The sequence below is a fragment of the Phalaenopsis equestris genome, unplaced genomic scaffold (assembly GCF_001263595.1).
Source record: "Phalaenopsis equestris unplaced genomic scaffold, ASM126359v1 Scaffold227736, whole genome shotgun sequence".
Taxonomy (NCBI): Eukaryota; Viridiplantae; Streptophyta; class Magnoliopsida; order Asparagales; family Orchidaceae; genus Phalaenopsis; species Phalaenopsis equestris.
The window spans coordinates 30,702-55,127 of record NW_018245721.1 but is presented as its reverse complement, the minus strand read 5'-3'; the positions used below and the strand labels follow the sequence as shown (position 1 = coordinate 55,127).

At 35.4% G+C, this 24,426-nt stretch overlaps 2 protein-coding genes across 3 annotated transcripts; both read right to left on the bottom strand.

Moving 5' to 3' along the window:
* Nucleotides 1-261: 261 nt before the first annotated feature.
* On the bottom strand, nt 262-23,643 carry LOC110037947 (E3 ubiquitin-protein ligase RNF170-like). 2 transcript variants are annotated; one of them, XM_020742693.1, is made up of 5 exons: nt 23,449-23,643; nt 20,768-20,967; nt 8,002-8,103; nt 754-805; nt 262-616 (listed from the first exon to the last, which is right to left on the bottom strand). In XM_020742693.1, exons 1-5 carry the CDS (start codon nt 23,537-23,539, stop codon nt 504-506), a joined length of 558 nt encoding a protein of 185 aa, XP_020598352.1. In that variant the 5' UTR covers nt 23,540-23,643; the 3' UTR covers nt 262-503. The 2 variants fall into 2 exon arrangements, with proteins under 2 accessions (XP_020598352.1, XP_020598353.1); XM_020742694.1 differs by lacking the exon at nt 23,449-23,643 and adding an exon at nt 23,323-23,442.
* LOC110037948 lies at nt 2,197-3,221 on the bottom strand. The gene is made up of 2 exons (XM_020742695.1): nt 2,656-3,221; nt 2,197-2,582 (listed from the first exon to the last, which is right to left on the bottom strand). Exons 1-2 carry the CDS (start codon nt 2,953-2,955, stop codon nt 2,484-2,486), a joined length of 399 nt encoding a protein of 132 aa, XP_020598354.1. The 5' UTR covers nt 2,956-3,221; the 3' UTR covers nt 2,197-2,483.
* Nucleotides 23,644-24,426: the final 783 nt, after the last annotated feature.

The window sequence follows — 24,426 nt, the reverse complement described above, 5'->3', positions numbered from 1 at the left end:
ATAGGACACAATAAAGAAAAAGAATGTAGCCAACCACGGTTACTGGAATAAAGGCTTGTTGTTGTTGTTGTTAAAAAGAATATGTCAAAACTATTTTAGAACGATTAAAAATTGCTTAACATAACAAAAATGAATTTAAACTAGTAGCTTATTCTTCAGAAAAATAAAATGAAAACCCCAAGATCAATTCAAAGTTTTAGCAGTGGTACTTTTACTTTGTTATTGCAACAAAACACTATTCTACTTCAAAACTCATGCTTCAAAAACAGCGTTAGGATTTAAAGAATAACAAGTGAATGGTCTGATTCTGTCTATTCAACCGAATGCACCACGAGATACTAAAAATTCACACTTGCACAAGTCTAACTTTACAAAAGACGAATGAAGAAAGCAATCATGGTTTTTGAATATTTTGCTAGTTTCTCGGCTTCCTGCTAAAAGAGTGCATGCGTTCATGCCACCTGTAACGTCACAACTATACAAGCTGAAGAACAGAACATATTTCAGTGGCCTCCATGTCGGTAAAGAAGAATTGATCGGTAGATAGCAGCAAGATGCAGAAAAGCAATCAGCAGAATGAGCAAATCGTCAAGAAAGCCGACCAGACCAAAAACTCCTGCTTAGGAAATATTCAATTGAATCAAAGATGATTAAATCTGATAAACAAATTTCGAAGTATCATTCAATAATCAGTTCTAACAGCCTCATCGGAATAGAAAAACAAAAAGAAAATTTAAGATTATGTGAAATTACCCTCTGGAATGATATCAATGGGGCTCAGGACATAGAGTATAGCCGGTATAATCTGCGGAACAAAGCAAAGATAAGTACGTTTAAGATGAGAAATATGGCAATATGCACAATCAGAGACTTCAAAGTTGTAGTATCTACAATAACTCTCAACTCTTTAATAAAAGGTTCGCCTTTGCCAAAGACATGTATGCTCATAATTGATAAATGTTTGAGACTACTTATCACATATAATCAACCAAAAAAAATTTCCAGCTTCTAAATGACGGTAACTATTCATGTAGGAAGCGAAGCAAATAAAAAAATTAACAAAAAAAAAAAAAGTCAACTGAAGGCAGTTCTGTCGAATCTAACGAGACAAATTTGCAAGCATAAAGGAGAAAAGTTATTCACCAACTAGAAGTCCAATGACATGTTTAATGCAGTACATGGAATTTGCACATATCATAAGAACTGTGGTATGGAGGTTGGCTCTATCACAAAGCTTGAGGCTGAGAAAAATCTCTGAGCAAGCTAGGCCTGGGCCCTGGGATTCAATTTGTGAATTATTTGAGTTCAGCTAATTCGAACTCAAAATTAATTCAATAAGTAAACTGCCATAAATCCTTTTAAGAAAATTTGATGTAAAGAGTTAAAATAGCTGTTGGAGGAAGGATCTAATGTATAGATACCTAGGGCATGAATGGAGATCACCTAGTCAATTAACCAAGTTTTTAATTAGATAGCATGCATGTTTTAAATTAGATAGCATGCCAAATGAATAAATACCATACATATGTGTGTGTGTGTGTGTGTGTGTGTGTGTGTGTGTGTGTGTGTGTGTGTGTGTGTGTGTGTGTGTGTGTGTGTGTGTGTGTGTGTGTGTATTAATTCAATCAAAACTTGAGAAAGCCACCTGAGTCTTTAAATGGACTAAAAATTGGGTCTAGCTATCTATATGCTAGAACTCAACTCAAATTCAATGAGGTTTGATTCCAATTCAACCAAAGCTGAGGAAATTTTGGTTTACGGATATTGATATTATCCGTGTCAAAGAATAAGCATGAAATTGAGTATCAATGATCTTTAAGATCTCAACCCACACCGAAGCAGATAACATTAATGCTAATAAGCTGTCCATTAAGAATGCAATTAAGGAATAAAAAAATGATTGCTTGAGATTTATGGTCTGTTTGGGGCAGCTGTTGATTATTTATAATGTGTTAATAAGCAGGATTGCTTGAGATTTATGGTCTGTTTGGGGCAGCTGCTGATTATTTATAATGTGTTAATAAGAAAATTATTCTGATAATCTGCAGCTTATCAAAATAATCTGGCTTGCTGTTTGGGGCAGCTTATTCAGATTAGTTTATTGGTAGTTAAATAACATTCCTGCCCCTGTAAAACTGTTTGGGGCAGCTTATTTATAATAGTTTATTGGTAGTACAGAAACATATAGTACAGAAGCATACAATCATCACAGATCAGTTCCAAAAGTGACATACAGTTCTCACACTCTCGTGAGTACCAGACGAAATAAAAAAGAGACAAAGACAAGTACAACTACAATAAGAAATATTAAAATATTTAATTTCAAACTCTGGCTATGCTTGTCCACAGCTGCACTATCAACATGGGAAAACATCGGATTCCCATGACTACTGGTAGTGTAATAGATGGGACTGTTAGCCCATCGGAAGAAACCACAACGAGCTGAAACACGCTTGGCACAATCGTAGAACTGCCTCCCAACGCTATGAGACTGACGCGATGTGAGCAACGGAGACGATAGTCCACAATAACACAAAATACCTCTGTTTGTAACTGATATCCTGAAAGTCATATTTGTATAACTGCGAGAAAAAAAAAAACGTATGTCAGAACTTATTCCCAAAAAACATAAAATCCACAAAAAGATTGATTTACATATATATGAAGAAAAGAAAGACTTGCTGGACTAGCTTTCATATATAGCATCTCCCTCAGAGCAGCCATCTCAACCACACCTTCCGTGTCATGAACTTCAAATTCATTAAATTCATTTTCATCCTCAGGAACTGAAAGCCCGATCATGATTTCTGATGGTTCTTCATTGACAGTCAGGTCTTCGTTATAAGCTATACTAAAGTCCGTATCTGAACGTGAAGGGTGTCGTCGTATGAAGTTATGAATTGTCATTGTTCCCACCACAATATGCACCTGCTTCTGAAATGGATATGACGGCATATCACATAGGTTTATCCATTTCTTCTTCCAACCCCCAAACGTTCTTTCAATTACCCCACGTAAAGAGTGGCTTTTGTTAAAAATTTCTTTCCTACCACGGATAGTGCCACTTGCTTGCTCAAAATCAGAAATCGATACCTAGTGTCTGGATATGGCTTCAGATAGCCCCTCTGCATAAGGTATCCAGCATCAATCAAATAGTGTTTTCCTGTTATGCAAGATATTGTTATTTGCAATAAATACCTATAGCTTGGAATTTTGTAAATCAAAACATACCTGAAGGCGGATGAGGAAAATCCTACGATCTATTTCTCGTAGCATAGGCGAAAATTCGACTATCATGTGCACTCCCTTCCCAGCCCGCCATAACAATGTGAAACGCATGTTGAAGTCACATACCGCCATGACATTTTGAGTAGTCGAATCACTTCGACCAATGTAAGCCACCTTGTCCTGACTGGGTATTCGAGCATCAATGTGAGTACCGTCAATTGCACCTATGCAGTTCTGTTTGACAAGGTTAGGAAATATTTATATGTTATTATGAAAGTAAATAAAAGAATGATTACCTTAAAGTAAGGCATGTAACGGGGATCGACTGCGATTTGTTCTGGAGGATTAGCAAATGATGGATCCTCTGGCCTGATAATTTTAGCGGCTAAGCTAACTAGAGCTTGTATGCCTTTAGAAAAATAACGGTTTATTGTCTCCGATGAATGTTGAAATATCTCCATAACACCCCTAATTGATTCATTCTGTGACAGAATATATAGCATTATAGCGTTAGCCAATACCTCCCTTCTCGTTGTTCTCGAAGAACCTTGGAGTTTGTGATTGAGGGATAACTCGTGCAAGAGATCCATAAAGATCGGTATTGTCATTCGAAATATGTTACCGAACCTAATCGGATGTCTAGAAAGCATTTCTCCAACTCATTTATCCCCAACAAAGCTGGAGGTCATTCAAGGTATACGAACAGTGCTTGATCGGTAAGACTCCAATAGTAATATGACAATAGCTGCAGCCCATGCCATTCTCTTACGATGTTCATGATGTGAACCGTTATGAAGTATCATCCTAAAGGAAGAAAAATCTCAGTTATTTCATCAATTATTAATCAATCCAGCAAGCAAGAAATAAATAATGAGAACACTAAGCTATTAAGAATAAAATAAAATGTAGAGCTCTACTAAAAGTAAATTTTAAAAAAGAAACACAACTTCAAATAACAAATGAGTTCAAAACTTTGAAGAGTACATAAGCATTTCTTGAAAACACATAAATGTCTCAATCATTCACAATAACACGTAAATATTCAACCCGCAACTCTGGTTCTCGCCATAAATATGTGTCTACGTGTTGGATCCTCGAGTTTTTTCATACATATTGCATGAAAGTGGTTATCCGCTACAACTTCAGGGATGGTTTTCAAAGTGCGAAGACAATCGAAGATAGTGTTGTCAGATAGTGGAGAAGGCGGTGGTGCTCCAAAAGCATTTATGAGTCTGTCAAAAAAAGTTCTCACAAAAGTATCATTTTCTTTCTTTCTTCTTCCTAGCCTGGGCATCTTCATCTACGAGCTTGATTCCCCCATCTCCCTCTGGTTAATACTGTGTATTTCTTCTTCAACTGCCACCGGCTCTGGTGGAAAATCATCGGGTATTCCTGCAAATCCCGTCTCACTAGGATTGAATGCATGTTTTCTTGTTGCCACCACCCCCTTAAACATTATGTCAAGTTTATCTTCAAGATCTGGATCAATTCCACTCTGCTTGTATTTTTTTGCTGTCGGCATTGCCTATAATAATAAAATGCAGCGGGTTTAGGGGGATAATCATTTTAATTGAAAATAAATGTAATTGACAAGTAATTAATAAGAATTTTACCTCTAATTTTTCGGCCCACCATTCATATAAAACATCAATTGTCCGTTTAATTGGATCCCAGCCCAACCCCGTAGATCCACGTTTCAGCTCCTTCCCTTTCAAAATTTTCACTTTCTTTAGTTGATAACATTTATTTTTAAACTTCAGTCTGTCATAATCTCTTTCAGTCAGTTCTTTAAACCTTTTAGCTATATTCAGTCAACCTTCCTTGTTGAAATAGGTCGTTGGCCTATTCCCGATCTCAATCTCAGTGATGCAGAGGTTACAGAAAATATCTGTAATTTTCTTATCCCACATCGCTGAGGGTTCTTGCATCGCTGACCACCTTCATTTGTCTTAGCCATTGTGGAACTTTATGAAGAATTGCATATTGCATACAGAAAATTCATATTGTAACTCAACAAGCATAAAAAAATTCTCCAAATTAACCAACAAGAGTTGAAAGATGTCTATGCCTTTATAAGAAAAAACATGAATCAATGAACCAACAACAGTGTCAAAATTTGCTAAAAAAAAATTAATAATAACACAAAGGAAATATGTAGTTCAGTCAAAGACCTACATCTACAGTAAGACATCGAATATGTTTTATTATCCAATTATGTAAAAGTACATAGCTATGATTCTGAATGGAGAACACTACAAATAAAGTACATGTGTAACAAGTAAACAATACACATCTTATATTTGATATGCAACTTCTCATACATGTCGTTGAATCCAATTTCACCGAAGCTATGATTATCTAAGATGCTCATATCGACAGTCATCATCATCACCATAATGTGTAGTAAACCGTAGCTCTAAAGACAGGCACAACTCGTAGCTCTAAAATATATATAGTATATATCCTCTCTACCCTCAACATCAAAGGAAGCTTGAAGACCCCGTAAAAATATACAATCCGATGCTCTAAACAATCATAACAGTATTTGCATCTCAAGCTTGAAGGCAGGCACAACTTGCATTGCATCTCAAGCTTGAAAACCCCGTAAATGGCATAAACAGTGAATAGTATTCTCATCATTTGCTAAACAGTGAATATTATTTGCATTGCAATTATTGTTTCTTCACCACAACCATTTTAATGAAACAAAAACTGTATCAACATTTCTATCTAATGCCACAACCATTTTAATGAATCAAAATATCTACTAAACAGTGAAACAAAAACCGTGATCAGTAAATCTAACTCATTATTGTTTGTCACGACAGAAACAAGGAAGAATGGAAGTTTGCCAATAACGGGTGATAGAAGAAGCAGGGTAAATAATTGCATCTCCATTCAGCCACCCCAAGCACACTTTTTTAGTTATTGTGGCCTATGAAGCTACATATCTTACCAATTTAATTGAAATTCAAAAGGCTAATGTTGTTGCTTCACTTGGGAGCCCATCTAGATATTGAGAGATTGGCCAACAGAAAAAGTAAAACCACTCTACTATGACCCAAGCCATGGGAATCAGAACACACATACTCCATAAAAATTGCATTTTTCTCAATTTCCATTAATTCAGAATATGCAATGGCGAAAAAATGCAACGCCCAAACTCCATTAATGTTGAGAATAAACCATTTCAACGAAATTCCATAACACCACCCATCCAAAATTTCGTTCAAAGCACCCATCCAAAATTCGTTCAATAAGAATCATTGTAACGAGAAATGTAATGCCCAAACTTTCATCCAAATTTCAACTCTAGCAAAAACTAAAAGAAAAACTGCATCGCACATGAACAGAGAAGGCTCGAAAGCAAAAGTGAAACAAAAACCGCATCCACATTCCAGATCTAGAGGCTCGAAAAGCTTTGAAACAAAATTGTCTCCAAAGTTCAGATCTAGCAAACCACCCATCCAATATTTCATAAGAACCTCCGAAACCAGCAATTGTGCATTCAAACAAGATGCAACGAGGCACAAATCAGGGGTCGAACAAGATCTAGCAAAATCAGAGAAGGATCGAAAACGATGGTGCATACCAGACGGAAAAGTAAGAGGGCGACGAGAGGGAGAGCAGAGAGTGGATTTCTTGCCAAATTTCTCAACGGCCGCGAGGAAGAAGCGAGGGCGAGGGGGACCGAATAGGGGCACGGGGCGTCTTTTTCACCCTAACGCACCAACTAAACGCAGGACGCGAAGGGAGGTCCCATTATTTCCCTACGCCTATTTGCCTCAATACCGCGTATCAGCGGTAATAAAACGCTCGAGCGAACGCGACATCCAAACGTCATTGCGGCGTTTTCAAAATGCCACCGCTCCCATTAAGCTGCCCCAAACAGGCACTTATACGAGTTAGATTACCTTTCATAATACGTTACTACTGCAAAACATTACGTTGATTTTAAGAAAAAAATTAGGCAACCCAACAATTTGGTGCACAAAAACATCTTTTAAAGTTATGCTCTTTTTTTCACTTCTAAAAATAGGATACTTGGTTTAACTAAAAAGAAAATCTAAGTCTCAAGCATCTCATGAGGTATGAATACTAAAAGATAGGAAGATACCAATAAAAACAATGCTCCCTCGCAAGTTATAGAATTTAAAGAAAAAAAAATCCATTATGAGATATTATGTAATGTGGTTACACATTATTGCATCAAAGGAGAATCACGAGATATTATGTATTGTGGAGTTGGTTTAGGAGTTCCATGTTTTAGTTAAAACAAAAAGATATTTAATAGCTATCATTTTTGTAATACGGGCTCTAATTTGAAACTTTTGAAACGCATAGCAAACCTGAAACCCTGCGGAATAGCCATATGTAACAAAAAACCCTCTCGTATTTACATCCCAAGTTTGTTATATGAAATAAATTCAAGTAGATGATACAGGATGCAAAAATCACCTTTCAAAAAATGAACTTTAAAAAAAGATATTGCATACAAATTAGCTCAATGTCAGTTAACCTAGAAGAAGTGCACAAACTAAAGCATGAACGTACTTTGTTTTATCCAGATATCCAAATAAACATTCATTGGCTATGGACTAACAAGTATAGGAATATAAATTTTCTGCACAAGTTATTCATTTTTTGTACTTAGCAAATGAAAAATAAATAGCATATAGACGTCAAAATAACTAGAAAATTCAAAATTTTGATCATGTAACAGTGTTTCTATAATCAAGAGCAGTAGGGCTACTTTCTTTTGTTTGAACTTACAGCTAAGATCATTCGAGCCCTGAAAACAAGTGGAAGTGATCTTTGAGGGTCCATCAGTTCCCTTAACAACCTTCGCGTAAAAAAAGGGAGATCCCTCAGTCTCTGCAATGAGAATGGCATATAATGATGCAATAAAAACGGAAAAGAGAGGAAATTCAATAATGAAAAACATTAAACGATCAGAAAGATTTAAAAAAAAAACATTAAATTCTGTCAAGAATTTGAAACTAACTCGATGCTGCCTTGAATTTTAAATAACTCAAAATCAATTTTTTTTTTACTAGAAGATGTCACACACACAAACAAACACACTATATATATATATATATATTGAAAAGGGCCCTTCTATTGATAAAAATCAGCTTACAATTCTAAAATGGGGAACATCAAGAAGGTCCCTAGAAAGCAAAAAAAGGAGAGGAGGGGGGGTGACGAGGAAACTGAAATAGAACTAGAGCATAAACCATATCTAGCAAGCCAGTTAGCAAGTTTGTTTCTTTCCAGGTAAAATGTGCATTGAGTTGTGAGCATAACAATCTAATTTTATGGATCCAGTGTGAATGATCCCATGGGACTGTCCCTCTGACTCCAACAAAGTAATCAACATGGTAGAGTCCACTTCCACCCACAAACTTGAAAAATTAACCTTAACAGCCAGCATGATAGCCCAATAAACAACTATAAGTTCAGTTTCCAGTGCATCTGAGGCAATTACAGGAGCATGGAAAAATAATATGCACTTTCCATAATGGTTTCTAAAGACCTCTCCCACACCAGCACCAAGCTCAAAGAAACTCCCATCAGTGTTTACTTTGATAGAGGAGAGTTCAAGAGGCCTCCAATACACTTTATAGATCAAAGGATGACCTGAATTCCCGGGGGGGGGGATGGAATTACAGATTTTAGGAAACCTCTTATGTTGTATCAGTTATTAGAGGAAAGTAGTACAGTTTCTCACCACCTAAGCAACAGAGGAAGATTTGCCCTCAAATTTAGCATGATTTCTGGCCATCCAAAGAACCAGGCAACCAGGAAAGGAATGGATTCATATTTTGTTGTGTGCCAGCTGTACCAACAGGACTGTAATTGATCCCATTGAAATTTAGATTCTAATAGTGTCAAGTGTTTAAACAATTCAGTCCAGACAGCCTGAGAGAAACTGCAGAGAAACTGGAGAAACTGCATTCAAAGAAGAGGTGAGGAATGGATTCCTCCTCCACCAAGCACATATGACATATAGAAGGGCCCCTCAATCCTTTCAGTTTGAGAATATCATCAGTTGGTAGTAACTTATGGAAGGTTCTCCAGCAGAAAAAAGACATTGATGGGGATAGGAATTTGTTCCAGATAGTGTCCCCCCAGGGCACCTGATCCCAACAAAAGAGTTTAGAGTAGACTGCTTTGGTGAGTCTTTGATTTGTGTGAACCTGCCAGATGATTTTATCAGGTCTACCCCTGTCAAACTGTAACTTAGATATGTGAGTAATAGATGGTTCCTAAAGTAGAGTAAACAATTTAGGGAGGGACCATTGGTTATCCTCCCAACATTCAGCCACTTTGAGTTGTAGGTAGAATGATTGGAACAAGGCATAAGTCACCCCTCAGGGCACCAGTGGTCCAACCAAAAACTTACCTCCCCATTCCCGAAGTCCCACAGGAATAAATCTTCAGCAATATGTCTGATTTTGAGCATGCTAACCCACATCCTGGAGTCTCCCAATTTCCTGACAGTAAGGGAAGGGTGTTGATCTTTGCAATACTTTCCAATCATAAATTTTGCCCATAAAAAAGATTGGGCCCTGAACTTGATCCAAATTTTACACAAATTATCTTGTAAGAGATGTTGCAGCCCTTTAAAACCAATACCTCCAGCCATAGTAGGTTTTGCCACCTTTTGCCAAAAGGCCCAATGTAATTGTTGTCTTTGTCCAAACCAGAGAAATCTATTAAGAGCCCTTTCCAATTGTATTTGAGTACTCTTCTTCAGATTAGTCATCTGTAGGATGAAAGAAGGGAAAGTTGTGAGTATACTCTTTAGCAAAGTAATTCTACCTCAATTAGATAGAAAGGACTGTGTCCAGCAGGAAAGGTAGTTGTGATTTTGTTCAAGACCTCATCAAATTGAACTTGCTTAGATCTGCCAGTAATGAGAAGGACTCCAAGGTATTTGATAGGGAGTTGAGAGCTAGAAAACCCTGTGTAATCATAAATCCATTGCTTGCAGTTGGGAGAGACTCCTTTGTGGAAGATTAGTTGACATTTGTCACGATTGAGAATCATCCCTGAGTGAGACTGGAACATTTGAAGACATTTAAATACTTTTTTGACGGCAGACTAGTGGGCCCTGGAGAACACCATAATATCATCAGCATATATAAGATGAGAAATGGCGAATTTAGATCTATGGTGATAGCAGGAGTAGTTGCGGGAGAGGAGGTTTAAGTTGAGTATTCTGGATAAGTAGTCTATGGCCAGAATGAAAACAGTGGGTGAGAGCGGATCCCCTTGTTTCAGCCCTCTACTGGCAGTAAAAGACCCCTTGGTTTGTCCATTAATGAGAATAGGGTGAGCATTGTTTGATAACTATCCATAGATGAGGGTACAGAAGTCTGCAGGAAAACCTCTGGCATAAAGGATGTCCATTATGAATTCCGAGCTTATGGTATCATAAGCCTTTCTGATATCTAGTTTGTAAATCAGATTGCCCTACAAGGCTTATCCAGATCCTAAACCAGCTCTTGTGCAAGAAGTACATTATCAGTTATAGATCTCCCTTTGACAAAGGTAGTTTGAATGGGGCTAATCAGGTTGTGAAGATGGGGTTGCAATCTTTTTACTATGATTTCGTTGATAATTTTGCTAATAACAGAAGTGAGGCAAATAGGCCTAAAGTGATCCCAGTTTTTTTGAACATCAGATTTAGGTATCAGTATAAAGATAGACTCACAGAAGTACTTAGGGAGGTTATGGCCTTGGAAGAAACTTCTCACAGCAGCAGTAACATCCATCTTAATGATATCCCATGATTTTTTATAGAAGCCTGCAGTGAAATCATCAGACCAAAAAGTTTCAGAATCGTCAATAGAATTTAAGGCCATCCATATCTTCTGGTCAAAAGGGGGATCAATTAACATAAGGTTTCTGCTATAAGATATGTCTTTCATGAAGTAGTTTTTAACAAAAGGTGACCTGTGACGTGAATCTTGATTTAGTTGTTTATGGTATGAGACTGCATCTCTAACAATTGCATCATTATCATTAAGCCAAACCCCTCAGCAGATTGGATAGAATGGATAGCGTTGCACTGTTGCACTTCCTTCCACTTCCTTCTGTACTTAATAAAGGCATGATAGAATTTAGTATTCCTGTCTCCTTCAGTGAAGATGTTAATAGAAGCCTTCTGTTTTAAGAACAGTTCTTAATAGTCTATTTTGTGCAATTAATAAACTTTTTTCTTCAGCAAATCCATTCTAGACAGCAAGTTCAAGTTTCTCTACTTCTTTTTCAGTAGTGCTAACAGAATTTAGAGCATTGCCAAAGGATGCCCAGCTCCATTTCCTGAGGGCTTTACCAACCTTGATCTGCAAGATGCTAAGTTTAACCAGTGGTTCAGAATGTATAACTCCACACAAATTAGAGGAGACAATGTTCAAAAAAGAATGATAAGTGGACCACATATTAAGGTATCTGAAAGGAGGGGGTTGCACAGAGTTATAAGAGGAGGTAATGGAGACCAGCAAAGATTTATGGTCAAAGCCAGCAAGGCTCAGATGAATTACATAAGTAAGCAGTAATTGAGAGTGTCATAGATCATTCACTAGAATTTTGTCCAATCTTTTGCAGAGATGTCCTCTCTTCCAAGTGAGAGCAGGTCCCTTGAAGCCCAGATTAAACAGACCTGCCAGTTGGATGTTATCACTAAAATGTGTCATTTTGGAGAGAGGAGTCCTGCCCCCAAATTTTTCAGCAGAAGAAGTTATGCAATTGAAATCTCCCCCCACCAGCCATGGGGAATGCATATGTTTACTTATATTGTGGAGGCAGTCCCAGAGTTCTCTTCTGTCCTCTTTTTTGCACCCATCATAAAAAAAAGAAGCATGACTAAAGTGGCCATTAATCTGAAAAGAGATATGCACAAATTGTTGGTGGTCCACCAGAACATTCCAAGAGGTTTACTTTCTACAAAACAGCCAGATTTTGTTATTATTGTTAGCATACTGAGAAAAACCAGTAAACTTATTGATAAGTCTTTGAGGATACTTATGAACCATAGGTTCAAAAACAGAAATGCACCAAAGCTGATATTTTTTGTTTAGGTGTAGAATTCTTTTGAGGGAGAGAGTGTGAGCAATTCCCCTATTATTCTATTCCAACATAGAAAATTAATCATCTTGTGGAGAGGGATAGAGGGAAGGTTGTGATCTGGATCTTGTTCTGCCTTTAGTATGTTTGGAGGGGGAACCAGCCTTCACATTTGTGCCTCCTCCAAGAACCTGAGGGATAAGCCCTTTTTGGAGTTTTTGTACTTCAGTGACTTGTTTCTTCTTCTTTTTTGTTGTGTAAATATGCCAATCCTCTTCCATGTTCTTCTGAATTTCTGCAATGGTGTCACTGGTAAGAATTGTTGGTAAAATGTTGGGATTGTTTGAAGGGCATACCACATCCACACTTCCGTCAAAAACAGGTTCAGATGAAGGTGGAGTGACTATCAAAACCTCATTTAATTCTTTCCTCACTGGTACCAAGGATAAGAATTTGAGGTAGTGGAAGAAGTAGGAGTAGTTCCTACAGTCTGGAAGTGTCTTGTACAAATGTGGTTATAGGGGGAAGTTCACCTACAACAGAGTGGACAGTATGCTGAGCTTGGAGAAACTCCTTCTGAGTTGTATGAGAATTTCTTTTGGAAGGGGGGTGAAGCCTATAACATTTGTCCAAAGTGTGCCCAAACATTTTGCAATGTTGACAATACTAAGGTTTTTGCTCCAACACCACTTCTTGCCAGAACCCATCCTGTTCAATCCCAATCCAAACTCTTTTCAATTCTGGGAGGGTGATATCCCTCTCTCAATGAGAATTCTAGCACATGCAGGTCTGGCTGTATTGTAAGTGGGAGTGTCCACCTTAAGTGGTATTCCCAAAGCTCTCCCATTACTGAATAAAGCATTAAGATTGAAAAATTGAAGAGGGAGTCCAGGCAGTTTGAACCAAAGAGGCACCACAGGTGGGTCTTTGCTAGGGTCAAAGCCTGGAGTCCATTTCAAGATTTTCATAGTAGTTCCAGCAATCATTATAGATTGCTTAGCAAACAGCCCAGCATAATCCTCTTCTACAGTGAGCTGGATTAGGAGATCTCTCTCATCAAGTAATCCCACTTTCCAAGCCCCAATAAACTTGAGAGATTCAAAGTAATTTCTTACAAACTCCGTTTTTGGATGTCCCAAAAGGAACTTGCCAACAAGTGTGAACTACACCTCTTCATTTAGAGATTTCATATCTTGTTCAGAAAAGTAGATGGCAGGTTCACCATCCTTCACACCTAAGGGATGAATGCAGGGACAAGTCCCCTTACGAGCAGCCGCATCATGTAAGGTTTGAGGGAACGCTAGATTGTCAGGGTCTTTTAAAGTGTCTTGAGCATTACCAACCACTCCAGCATAAGTGGCCTTAATCCACTGGGCATTGGTTTCCACATCTATAGGAAAAGCCATATAAAATCCAAACCTTAAGGCAGCAGCGAGCAACCTACAATGGAACAGTAAAACTTCAAATTCTTCAGAGCCCGGGAAGGGTCAAAAGCAGGAACCCGCTTCCAAAAGGCCCCCTCAAGGGAAGGAAACCACAAAGCACAACAACTACAACACCATGCGCCGCCAGCCAGCACCAAGGGATTATCTTCTCGCCAGGAACCCTAGCAGAGCTCCATCTTCTATATATATATATACAAAACACACACGAGCCTCCAGCCACCCCTAATATGCCTAACAGTTCGAGTGCCACCTCCATAAGACCAATTGTTCTAGAAAGAATTCGAACCCCCAACTTAGGAGTCCTATACCGTGGATGGCAACCAACAGGCCAGGGTACGCAGCACTATATATTATTTATTTATTTATTTACAGTAGTAGGTAGTTAGACATGCAGGTAGCTGTCTACTTCGTAACCAGTTCTCCATATATTGTAGCGTGAAACCGAATATAACTATTTCTTTATGCAGTAAGAAAGTACCAAGTCTAACAGTTGACAAGTTTGCCCGTAACAAATTGTGGTGGATGTGATCAAATGTTTTTAAGTTCATGAAGTTTGGATTCAAGCAAAAGTCCAATAATAATATAACCCATTTTTTTAATTTAATTTAATGGTATAATTTTAGATGAATAGAAATTTATGATAATACAATTAAACATGTCATGCATAAATTTTAAAAAATATTGAACACTAAGAATGTTATAATAACATATTACTTAGACAAACTCCTTTATTTAATAGCTATTATAACTGAAGGGAAACAAGCTAAAACTACCAAAACCTTCTCTTTTACTAAGCTCTAAAATGAAATGAATCACTAAATCTTCTTCAAAAGGTGTGACCGTATCTCCATGCTTATATGTATCATAATAATTTGCACATAGAAATGCGAGCAAGGCCAATTTGTGGATTACCTCCACCGTGATCTGTATGACACTGCTTCAAATAATAAAAGCAATCTCCACATAATGTAGGCATAATATTGCATGTACCACTTTTTCTCCAACTCTGTATTGCTAAGTTTTACTATGACGACGAAGACTACCACTACTACTACTGCTAATACGATTATTATGATTATGATTATTATTATTATTATTATTATTATTATTTCCCAATTAAGATGGATGAAGAATTGATGCTATGTTGACGGTTAGTCGTAAAACACATATCAGAACTATAGATAGGAATTATAGATATGAACCAAAATTTGAATTTTGATATTAAACTGACAACTAGTGGAGACATGATATGACCTAAATTGATTATAATGAGAGATATATAGCTTAAACTGATTATAGTGAGGAACAAGAGCATGCTGAGAAGTCAATCATGCGATACATTATAAGTTAACCCAATTATGATGCAAAGCAAGCAAAAGTTAACTAGATCTAAATATAAAAATAGATATGCCACATGTAAGTTAAAAATTTTGAAAATAAATAAGTAAGAATTGTATGACACTGATAAAAAAGTATAAATATTTCTTCTCTACAATAAAAAAATGAAAAAGAGAAAATTTCAAGAATGATATTAATCACAAACTACTATATATTGGAAAGATTAACAATCGAAATAAAGTTGATTCAATAGTGGAAAGGTTTAAAAAGGCGAAATCAAGAACTAACCATTGTGCTTTAGCAATGCGAGATGTAAGCCTCAAAGTAGATCGAGATGTAAGCCTAAAATAGAAAACCCCCATAAATTAAAAATAATTCATAAACATGACATAAACCACCAATATATTGATTTAGTTTATTATCATAAAGAAATAAAATACAAATATGAATCTTAAAAGTTATAAAAGAAAAATTCTAAAACAAAATTCAAGGTAAGCATTCAATTAAAATTTCAATAAATAATACAAACCACAATCCACATGGGATTCATCTTCACTTTCATCATCTTTAGATCAATTATCATATATAATTTTATCATTTCATTCTCTTTCATTAACATCTTCTAAAACTTCTTCAAAAACAACATCTCTCTTCTTATATCCCAAATCAGTTAATACTAAATCAAATATAATTTAAAATAAAATAATTCCTTAAAAATATAATCAAGTAATCATACTTAATTTACTTTTTGACTTCTTTAAGGCGTATGTCAATGATAAAGAAAAAGTGTAAGTCTCATTGATGAAAATAAGGCCCAAGCCTTGAGGCATTCTTTGTATGCGCGCCTTGTGAGGCGGACATTAAGGTGTGCGCCTCAATCACCTTTTTATAAGTGTAGTGGATAGAGAATTAAGAGAAAATTTTTCATGTTAATAAAGTTAATAATATAATTAATATTAATATAATAATTATTGACAAGACAATTTTGAACATGGACAATACCAGTAAGATTAACATATGGTATTGGGAAGAGCAAGATGAACTAATTCAATATATATCTGATGAAAAAAATGATAAATATTGGAGGTGATTGAAATTAAGATATATGTTCTAATAGGATATGCCATAAGAGAAGAATGAACTAATATACCTACTAAAAATCAATAGTGATTGGAAAGGATTTAAATTTTTATAGGTATTAATAAGATTGGCCATAAAAATTTTCATGGTGGTTCAAGGAATATTAGAACAAATGCAATGGTAGAAATAACAATTTTTCATGGTGCCGTGTAATCTTGCAATAGAGAACACATTTGAAAAAAAAAAGAAAGCAACCGAGTATTTATATAACAGAAATACTAAAAAAATCATCTTACAAAGATTATAAAGTGATTATGGATAAAACCTAACCACAAAATATAGGTAATAGTTAAGTATAAAATTATAAAAAAAAAGTTATTTGGTTTACTAAAAATAGAATGCAGTGTAAAAGCAATATATAGTAATTGGAATATTTTGGAGTTGTTTGTATTAGTATAAAATAATACAAGACTTTACATTTTATTATTTAATTCGAGCAAAATGAAACAATATAAAAATATACCAGTGATAAATGATGACGGCGACTAGTGGTGGCGGACTGTATACATTGAAAGGTGGTGACAAGTGGACTGAGACACCAATGGCTATGACGATAACAAGCAGTAGTGGTGGTGGTTAGTTGTGGAAGTGGGCGAATAGAGATAGAAGGCCAATGAACTACAGCGGCTGCTAGCAGCTACCAGTGGTGAGCGGTGGCAACCAACAAGATAGCATGCGAGAGTGGCCAAGCAACTTGCTACTACAATGGCAGGCAACGGGAGACGCCGATGGGAGATGTCAAAGGGTGATTGGTGAGAAATACTTGAAACAAAATAGGGTATTTGGAATTACCCTAAATCCAATAAATTACAAATGCATTGTAATTTTATACTATTTCTATTTATTCCGACTACTCCAGAATTTTAAAAACCTATTTACAAAAATACAATGTACTTATTTTACAGCGAACCAAATAGCCCATTAATAATAGAATAAGATGGTAGGATTCGAAAATGTGTAAAATTATTAATCTTTTAAGAGAGATTGTTAAAAAGGCAAAAAGAAATTCATTAGTAATACAAACATTGGCGTTGAATAAGATGGCTAGTTTTATTAAAAAGGATTAATGATGGAGTATAAAAATTATTAAGTAAAACAAACTGCTTTTAATTATCAAAGTCTTGAATCTAAGTGAGATTTATAATAATTGCAAGAAAACTGTCTTAAACTTCGAATATTAAGCAAATCAAAAGTGTACAATAGATATGATTTTAACGAAAGAGATAAGCAAATATATAGAATAACAACTGTAAATTATAAGAGATCTAACGAAAGAGATAAGCAAATATATAGAATAACAACCGTAAATTATAAGAGATTTAATTAGCTCAGATGCATCAAAAGAAAGGCAAAAAGATTTTAGTTAAAAATTAAAATAATAAAGAATAATGAAAATCCTTCTTTAAAAAATTACTAAATTGAAGTTTCAAGAAGAAAAATTATCTTAAAAGAGTAAAATAAAAAATACAGGGAAGTATATTATAGCCAAAAATAATGAGGTGGAGTTGACTCTAAAAATATGCAAAACCGTGTAGCTTTTGGTCCAAATGAGACACCTACTGAGATGGATGATATGCTATGCAAAAATATTTCAAGGTTAGAGTGCCAATTTTGGGTGCGCTTTGAAATATTTGGTGCGTTCCAAGTGGTTTGAGGGCAAATAATGAAGGAGAGCCAAAAATAGATCAAGGTGATTGATTCAAATTGATTAGTTTGAAAATATTTAGTGGAAATGTTTAAATGCATATGAGCAGGAGGTAAAGCACCAAAATTTTAAAAAAATATGGGTAAGTTAGATTTGAAGTAGTTGATGGGAATCAATGATATTTAGACTATGGCGGAAGAATAGCAAAAACTATTTTAAGGGTAGCTGTAATTCAAATGACAGGTTTAATAGGATCTTCAGAACACTTTTACAACTATATAGCTTGAGAAAATGCTTAGAAATTATTCTAGAAATGTGGAAAAATATACTACGAAAAATTGACAAAGAGATAAATAAGTAAAACAAAGATACTTAGGCCTTCAACCAAAAAGAACACAAAAGTGACAATCACTAAACACTCAACCCTAAAGATTTTACTCTAATATTTATCAAACATCAAAAAAAATTATTCATTGCAGCAATGTTTGAAATATTATATTACAATCATCAATTCTGAATTAAGAAAAATGAATGAAAATTCAAAACTAGCAAAGCAAATAAGGAAGTAGAGTAGAATCACACCAAAACTCTCCATAACTAACCACTTCCTTTCAGATAATTTTAAAATAGGATAACTGCACTTAACAGTTTCCCACATGAAGGGAAAGATTGAAATATCAAAAACTCAAAATTTTAAATTAAATTTTTTAAATTTTTAAACAATAATCATCATTACAATTTTATCTGTTTGCAAACCATAAAATTTTTAAACATGTGACTATGTTCACTTGGCCTTTTATTTGAAGTTTCGATTTTGATCTTCCCAACAAACCACAAAAGAAATGGAAAATAAAAATTCTAATGCTGGCCAAAAATGAGTGGAAAAAGATTATTGGTGAAATATCAATGCAGCTTGAGTTCTCATCAGGCGATACAAATTTTTATCTGATTTCGAAGAGGGCTTATTTCACCAATTAAGTTGTACGTACTGTCAGCAACTGCATCTTGACCTAGTGTGAGAATACAAATTACAACTACACTTGTTATGTCATACAGGCAAACTAAGATGTACTTCCTACTAAACAATCTAGAAGGCTAAAACAATATAAAAAATTCCCTTTCATGAGCCAAAAATAGAAAAACAAATCAAAATAGATTTAACAAGGCTTTGCTGAAATCCATAATCTAGTCATTTTGTACTACTCTGCTGGAAAAAAGAAAAGTGTAATGAATTACCCACATTCCCTAGTTTAAGGGGCTAATTGGCAGCAAAGGGAGTGCAATGCATTCCTTCTGCATGAGTTTTAAAAGTTTAAGTGTTCAGAAGGAAGAAAACAAATACAATGTAAAATCCCAAAGTATTTTGAATTCATTCTCTAAATATTAATTAATGTATTTAAAATTCGTTGGATTTGAGCGAATTCCAAAAATACTGCTTTGTGTAAAATGAGGCTGCTGCCCGCTACTAATTGCCACAGTTGCCGCCTCCTGCTGCAATTGTCAACTGCCCGTCAAACCGCATAGCCGCTGCTAGTTGCAGCCCACCGCCAACCTACCCCCCGTCACTACCCATCTACTTGCTATCAACTGCCTTTCCCGATGCCGGCCATCCGCCGTCGCCAACCTTTACAAATTTATTTTACATTGAAAAAATAAAGTCCAGCATTCATTTTTCACTGAACCAAATAACTCTAACATATTCCGAATAAAATACATTACTTTAATGCTACATTATTTTTTTCTGCAAACCAATCAGCCCTAAAGAAGCTGTAATCTGCCCAAAGAGCACATGGGACAATTTTTTATTATTATTTTAAAAGCTAGCTATGAATTGGGCGCATACCTTTTATATGATTAATGAAAGTAAAATAACAAATAATAAATATCAACATTTTAAATTTTCCACGCAAATAATAAATTCTAATCAATTCCACCACTTTTAATTACCTCTCTCAGCAAAGGAGCTAAAACTACAACAAATAAAAAAAATTAACAAATGCATGTCAAAATTAAAGGGGAGAAACTTTCCAAGAAAGTAAATAAAATGGTACCAAAGGCCAAGCATCAAGCATTAATCTTGATAATTATAAAGATAAATAAGAATAAATTTGACAGCAAAAATTAAGAAATGATTCTACTGTTTGATTGTAACAAAAAATAAACAGCATAAACAAGTCAAAAACAACTTCGAATAAGCAATTGCTTCGAAAGGAAAAACTAAAGTGTAATGCAAATTTGTCCAGGATACCATGACTTCTGAAATTTCAAGTTTGTAAAATATAGGTAGAAAGAAAATCATAGAGATTACATATAAGAACTAAATATGCTACCGGTTGGCACTTCGAATTAGCCCTAGAACCAAAGACCAAGAAAACAAGATTTGAGATGAGAACACGTTGCTAGAGGCAACATCAAAAGTTATTATATGGTCCCAAAAGCTAGTTTTTCCCTACCATGCTATTTACCTTTTATATAATAATTTTTTTCTAGATAATTTCCTTTCATGGGCTAGGGTTTGGCCAAGTAAAGAGACTTGCATGACAAAAATACATTTAATAAACAGGTATTCTTATGAATAAGCTCTAACGATCTTCTAGGTCGCATTCCAACTAGTTAGAGCTCACAAGTGTAGGTCTATGACCAAATAAATAATAATTTGAAGAGATATGGTGGATAAAAGGTGACAGTACGAGAAACACATGTAATCAATTATAATAAAGGTATGGAAAAGATTGTAGTATTTTATGCATTTAAAAACTATGCTAGAGAAGAAGAGAAATAAGACTCCAATGTACATTAAAATCTGCTCACAGTAACGTCACTCATTGGAAACATAATTTTGATTTAAACAAAAAAAAAACTATGGGCCAAAATAAACAATTATATAGGAAACAACCTGCAAGAGACTGTGTGAACCACCACCGAATGAGCGATTATACTTCTCAATGTTTTCCAAAACTTGGCTAGCTTCTAGCTCATGACGTTGACTCTGCATGGTTGTGGTAGGTATCAACAAAGTTATAAAACGGCGACAAATGGGACATTTACATGGCTGAAGAGCGGATCCGTGATGCCATACACGCATAATGCAACTCCCTGAAATTTCAAGCATAATAAACATAAGAGATGACCATTATGCATATTTTCCTCAGAGCAGGAAAAACAAAATCACAAAATGGTTAATATAGCATTAAAACAATAAAAGGAATAGCATGATCCAGATTCAAATAACTTCTCTTAAAGTACGACCTGAGCATACATTTTTTCAGCCATGTTCATTAAGCTAAATCAGCTGGTGAAGTAAAAACTCCAAGATGAACTTATGCCCGTGGAATAAATAAACAAATAAATTCAAAAGAATAAATAAATCGCAAAAGCTTACATGAGTAAAGTAGGGGTCTAGAAAACCTAAGAACAGATAGCACCGATATACAATCAACAAACCATCTTTAACATCTTTATGATATAATTGCCTTCAATTGAAAACCCGATGATAGTAGCTGAAAATACTCCCAATCACATATGTGGTGGAAATAGACATAGATGACGTTTTGCATTCTCATAGCATTAAAATTTCAATCCCAGAGCTCATGTACTAAACTTAAACCATGAACCTTCATTGCCACAACTACAATTCAATCTTTTCCATCTAATTGCAATTTATACATAAACAGTTGAGATTTATGTCTACTGTGGAAGTTATAAATTTATTGAGAAGTTTGATGAACAAGTACAGAGAGAATAAGGAAGATCCATATATGATTTTTATTGATTAGAAAAAACTTACGATAAGATTCCAAGAGAAGTCCTTTGGAGAGTTTTAGAGAAGAAGGGGTTGATATGACTTATATTCAAGTCATTAAAGATATGCATTCTATAAGCCAATATCTTTTTGCTTTAGTTATGAATGCTCTTACTGAACACATACTGGAGGATGTACATTGGTGTACATTTTTTGCTAATGATATCTTTCTAGTGTATAAGAATAGAGAAAGAGTTCAGTAAAAACTTTAATTATGTAGATCTGCATTGGAGTCCAAAGGCCTTCGTTTAAGTAGAACTAAAACTGAATACATAGAATGTAATTTTAGTAGTAGTAACTCTAGGGACAGACTTATAACTATGGGTGATCAAATTATTAAAAGGTGTGAACATTTTAGATACCTCAGGTCTATTGTGCAAAGTGAAAATGATATGGATGGAGATGTTATTACTAGAATTCAAGTTGGTTGGTTAAAGTGAAGGAATGCATCGAACCTGTTGTGTGTCCGAAAAATATAGCTTAGAGTGAAAGGAAAATTTTATAAAATGGTAGTGAGGCCTGCAATGCTCTATGGCGCAGAGTGTTGGCCTTTTAAAGGGAAACATAAAACAAAGTTAGGTTGCTAAGATGAGAATACTTAGGTGGATGAGTGAGTTAACAGAGACAAAATAAGAAATGAATACATCTGAGATAGGGTTGGTGTAGCTCCAGTGGTGAATAAGATTAAAGAGTCATCTTAAATGGTTTTTCACATTAAACGTCAACCATCTGATGATCTAGTTAGAAGAGTAGATGTTTTAGATTAGAGTTATGTTAGGAAAGGTAGAGTTACACCTAAAATAACTTGGGCATATTGTATAAAACATGTTCTGAATTTAATAGACTTTAATGAATATATGACACTAATAAGGACGCAATGGAGAAAATAGATTATGTGGCCAACCCTACTTAGTGGGATAAAAACTTCTTGTTGCAATAGTTTGTTGTCTGCATGGAAAATGGGCCCACAAATCTAGGTCAAGGCAATGATGACGATGATGAAGAGGTAGCGGATTGCATGGTACCTAGAAGAGAAGCAAAGGGAAGTCCATCCTTTATCTGGTGTCTAATGTTTGAGAATGGCAGGCCTTTTAGGAAAGCGTTAGCAAATATACTCAAGCAAATCTAAGTAATTGTATTTAAATAGAATTCCTAGAAATGCTGGATCTGCCAGGTATCACATCGGTTCGTATGAAGTCATTTCAGCTCGATGATACAGTGATAGATCCCAGGTTTCAACAACCTTAGCAAAGTTTCCAAGCATGAAGTGATGTGATGGATGATTTTTTAGCTGGCGATCCCATGACAAAAACATGCCAAATCTCACATAGATTTCTTTCGAGTGTCATTTTTTATATTGTTTATTGCGGTGTGGTTGAATATATAGCTATTGTATTTATAAAATCAGGTTGCGAACTCTTCCGCCTAATTATCCAGGCTTGCGAAGACCAATTAACTTAGCTTGTTCAAGTTCTAGTCCACAAATTCCACCAATCATTATAAACCCTCAGTAGTCAGTTCGTGTGCTTGCAAATCAGTAATATGATCAGACGGAGCATTGACAACACATTGATTCCCGTTTCAGTCAACAACAAAAACAAATCTGATTTGACATTCCAAGACAGTAAAAACGAACAAAAAAAATAAACCTAAAATCTAGAATCCTCCGTCATGGGTTCAAGCAGAAGGTTTTCCGCGCTGAAAATCAATAAATCCGTGCTAAGAAGAAGAGAGATCCAAAATCCGAAACTGAACAAAAATTCAGGCAGAAGTACCGCAGAACCAATGGGAGCAGTTGGCCTGACATGGCAGCGTGAATCTCTCGTGGCATACCGAGCAAAAGTCGTTCTCCGGAGGTGAATCCATTTTTGTTCGCGCGCAGGTTCTTTTGCTCCCTCTGATGTCTTTAAATGAAGTTTCCTGAGCTATGGTCCCCCACTCCTGTACGTTCCGCGTTCTTTCCGACGGCAATGCCGCTTATTCTCGAGTCACATCCATACCACCTCAAACTACTGTATTTATCCGATATTTAATTTTCTATGGGCTAAACTAGCCCACTCACCAAAATAATATCCCGGCTAGTTATGTTCTTTTCTGGCTGAGAAGGTGTAACATCAAGTTATAAAAATACATTGAGATGTGGGATCTGTTTGGAGCAGGAAGTTTTGAAAAAGCTGTTGCGAAAAGCTGATTGGTTATTTGTTACAGCTGTCTTAAAATAACTGTGAGGCAACTGCTTTTTGGATAAATGACTATTTTTCCCTCATGTTTAGTAAATCTTTTTTTTAACAGAACTGTGACAACGATATATTTACCACTTCAAAAGTGGATAAATGACTATTTTTCCCTCATGTTTAGTAAATTTTTTTTTTAACAGAACTGTGACAACGATATATACGATATATTTACCACTTCAAAAGCTTCAAAAGTAAAAATTCATTTCAAAATAGTATATTAAAAGGTACAGGTGGTATCTATTATACAAAGAAATAAAAGTTAAACAAAAATTGAAAAAAATTACAATAGTGCTGAATAAGTTATAGATAGTAAACTAAGAAATTCTATAATCATTCTCCTATCGCATCAGTAATATGTTCCCTCAATTCTTCCATCTCGCTTGGACCTTCCCATTTTGCAGTACAGGTGGTGGAAGCTTCATTGTCATGTGTCTCATAGACTGCCCAAGCACGTACTCAAAAGCTTTGGTAGGTACTTGTTCATGATCTTTGTTTTTATGACTGAAGTCAATGTTG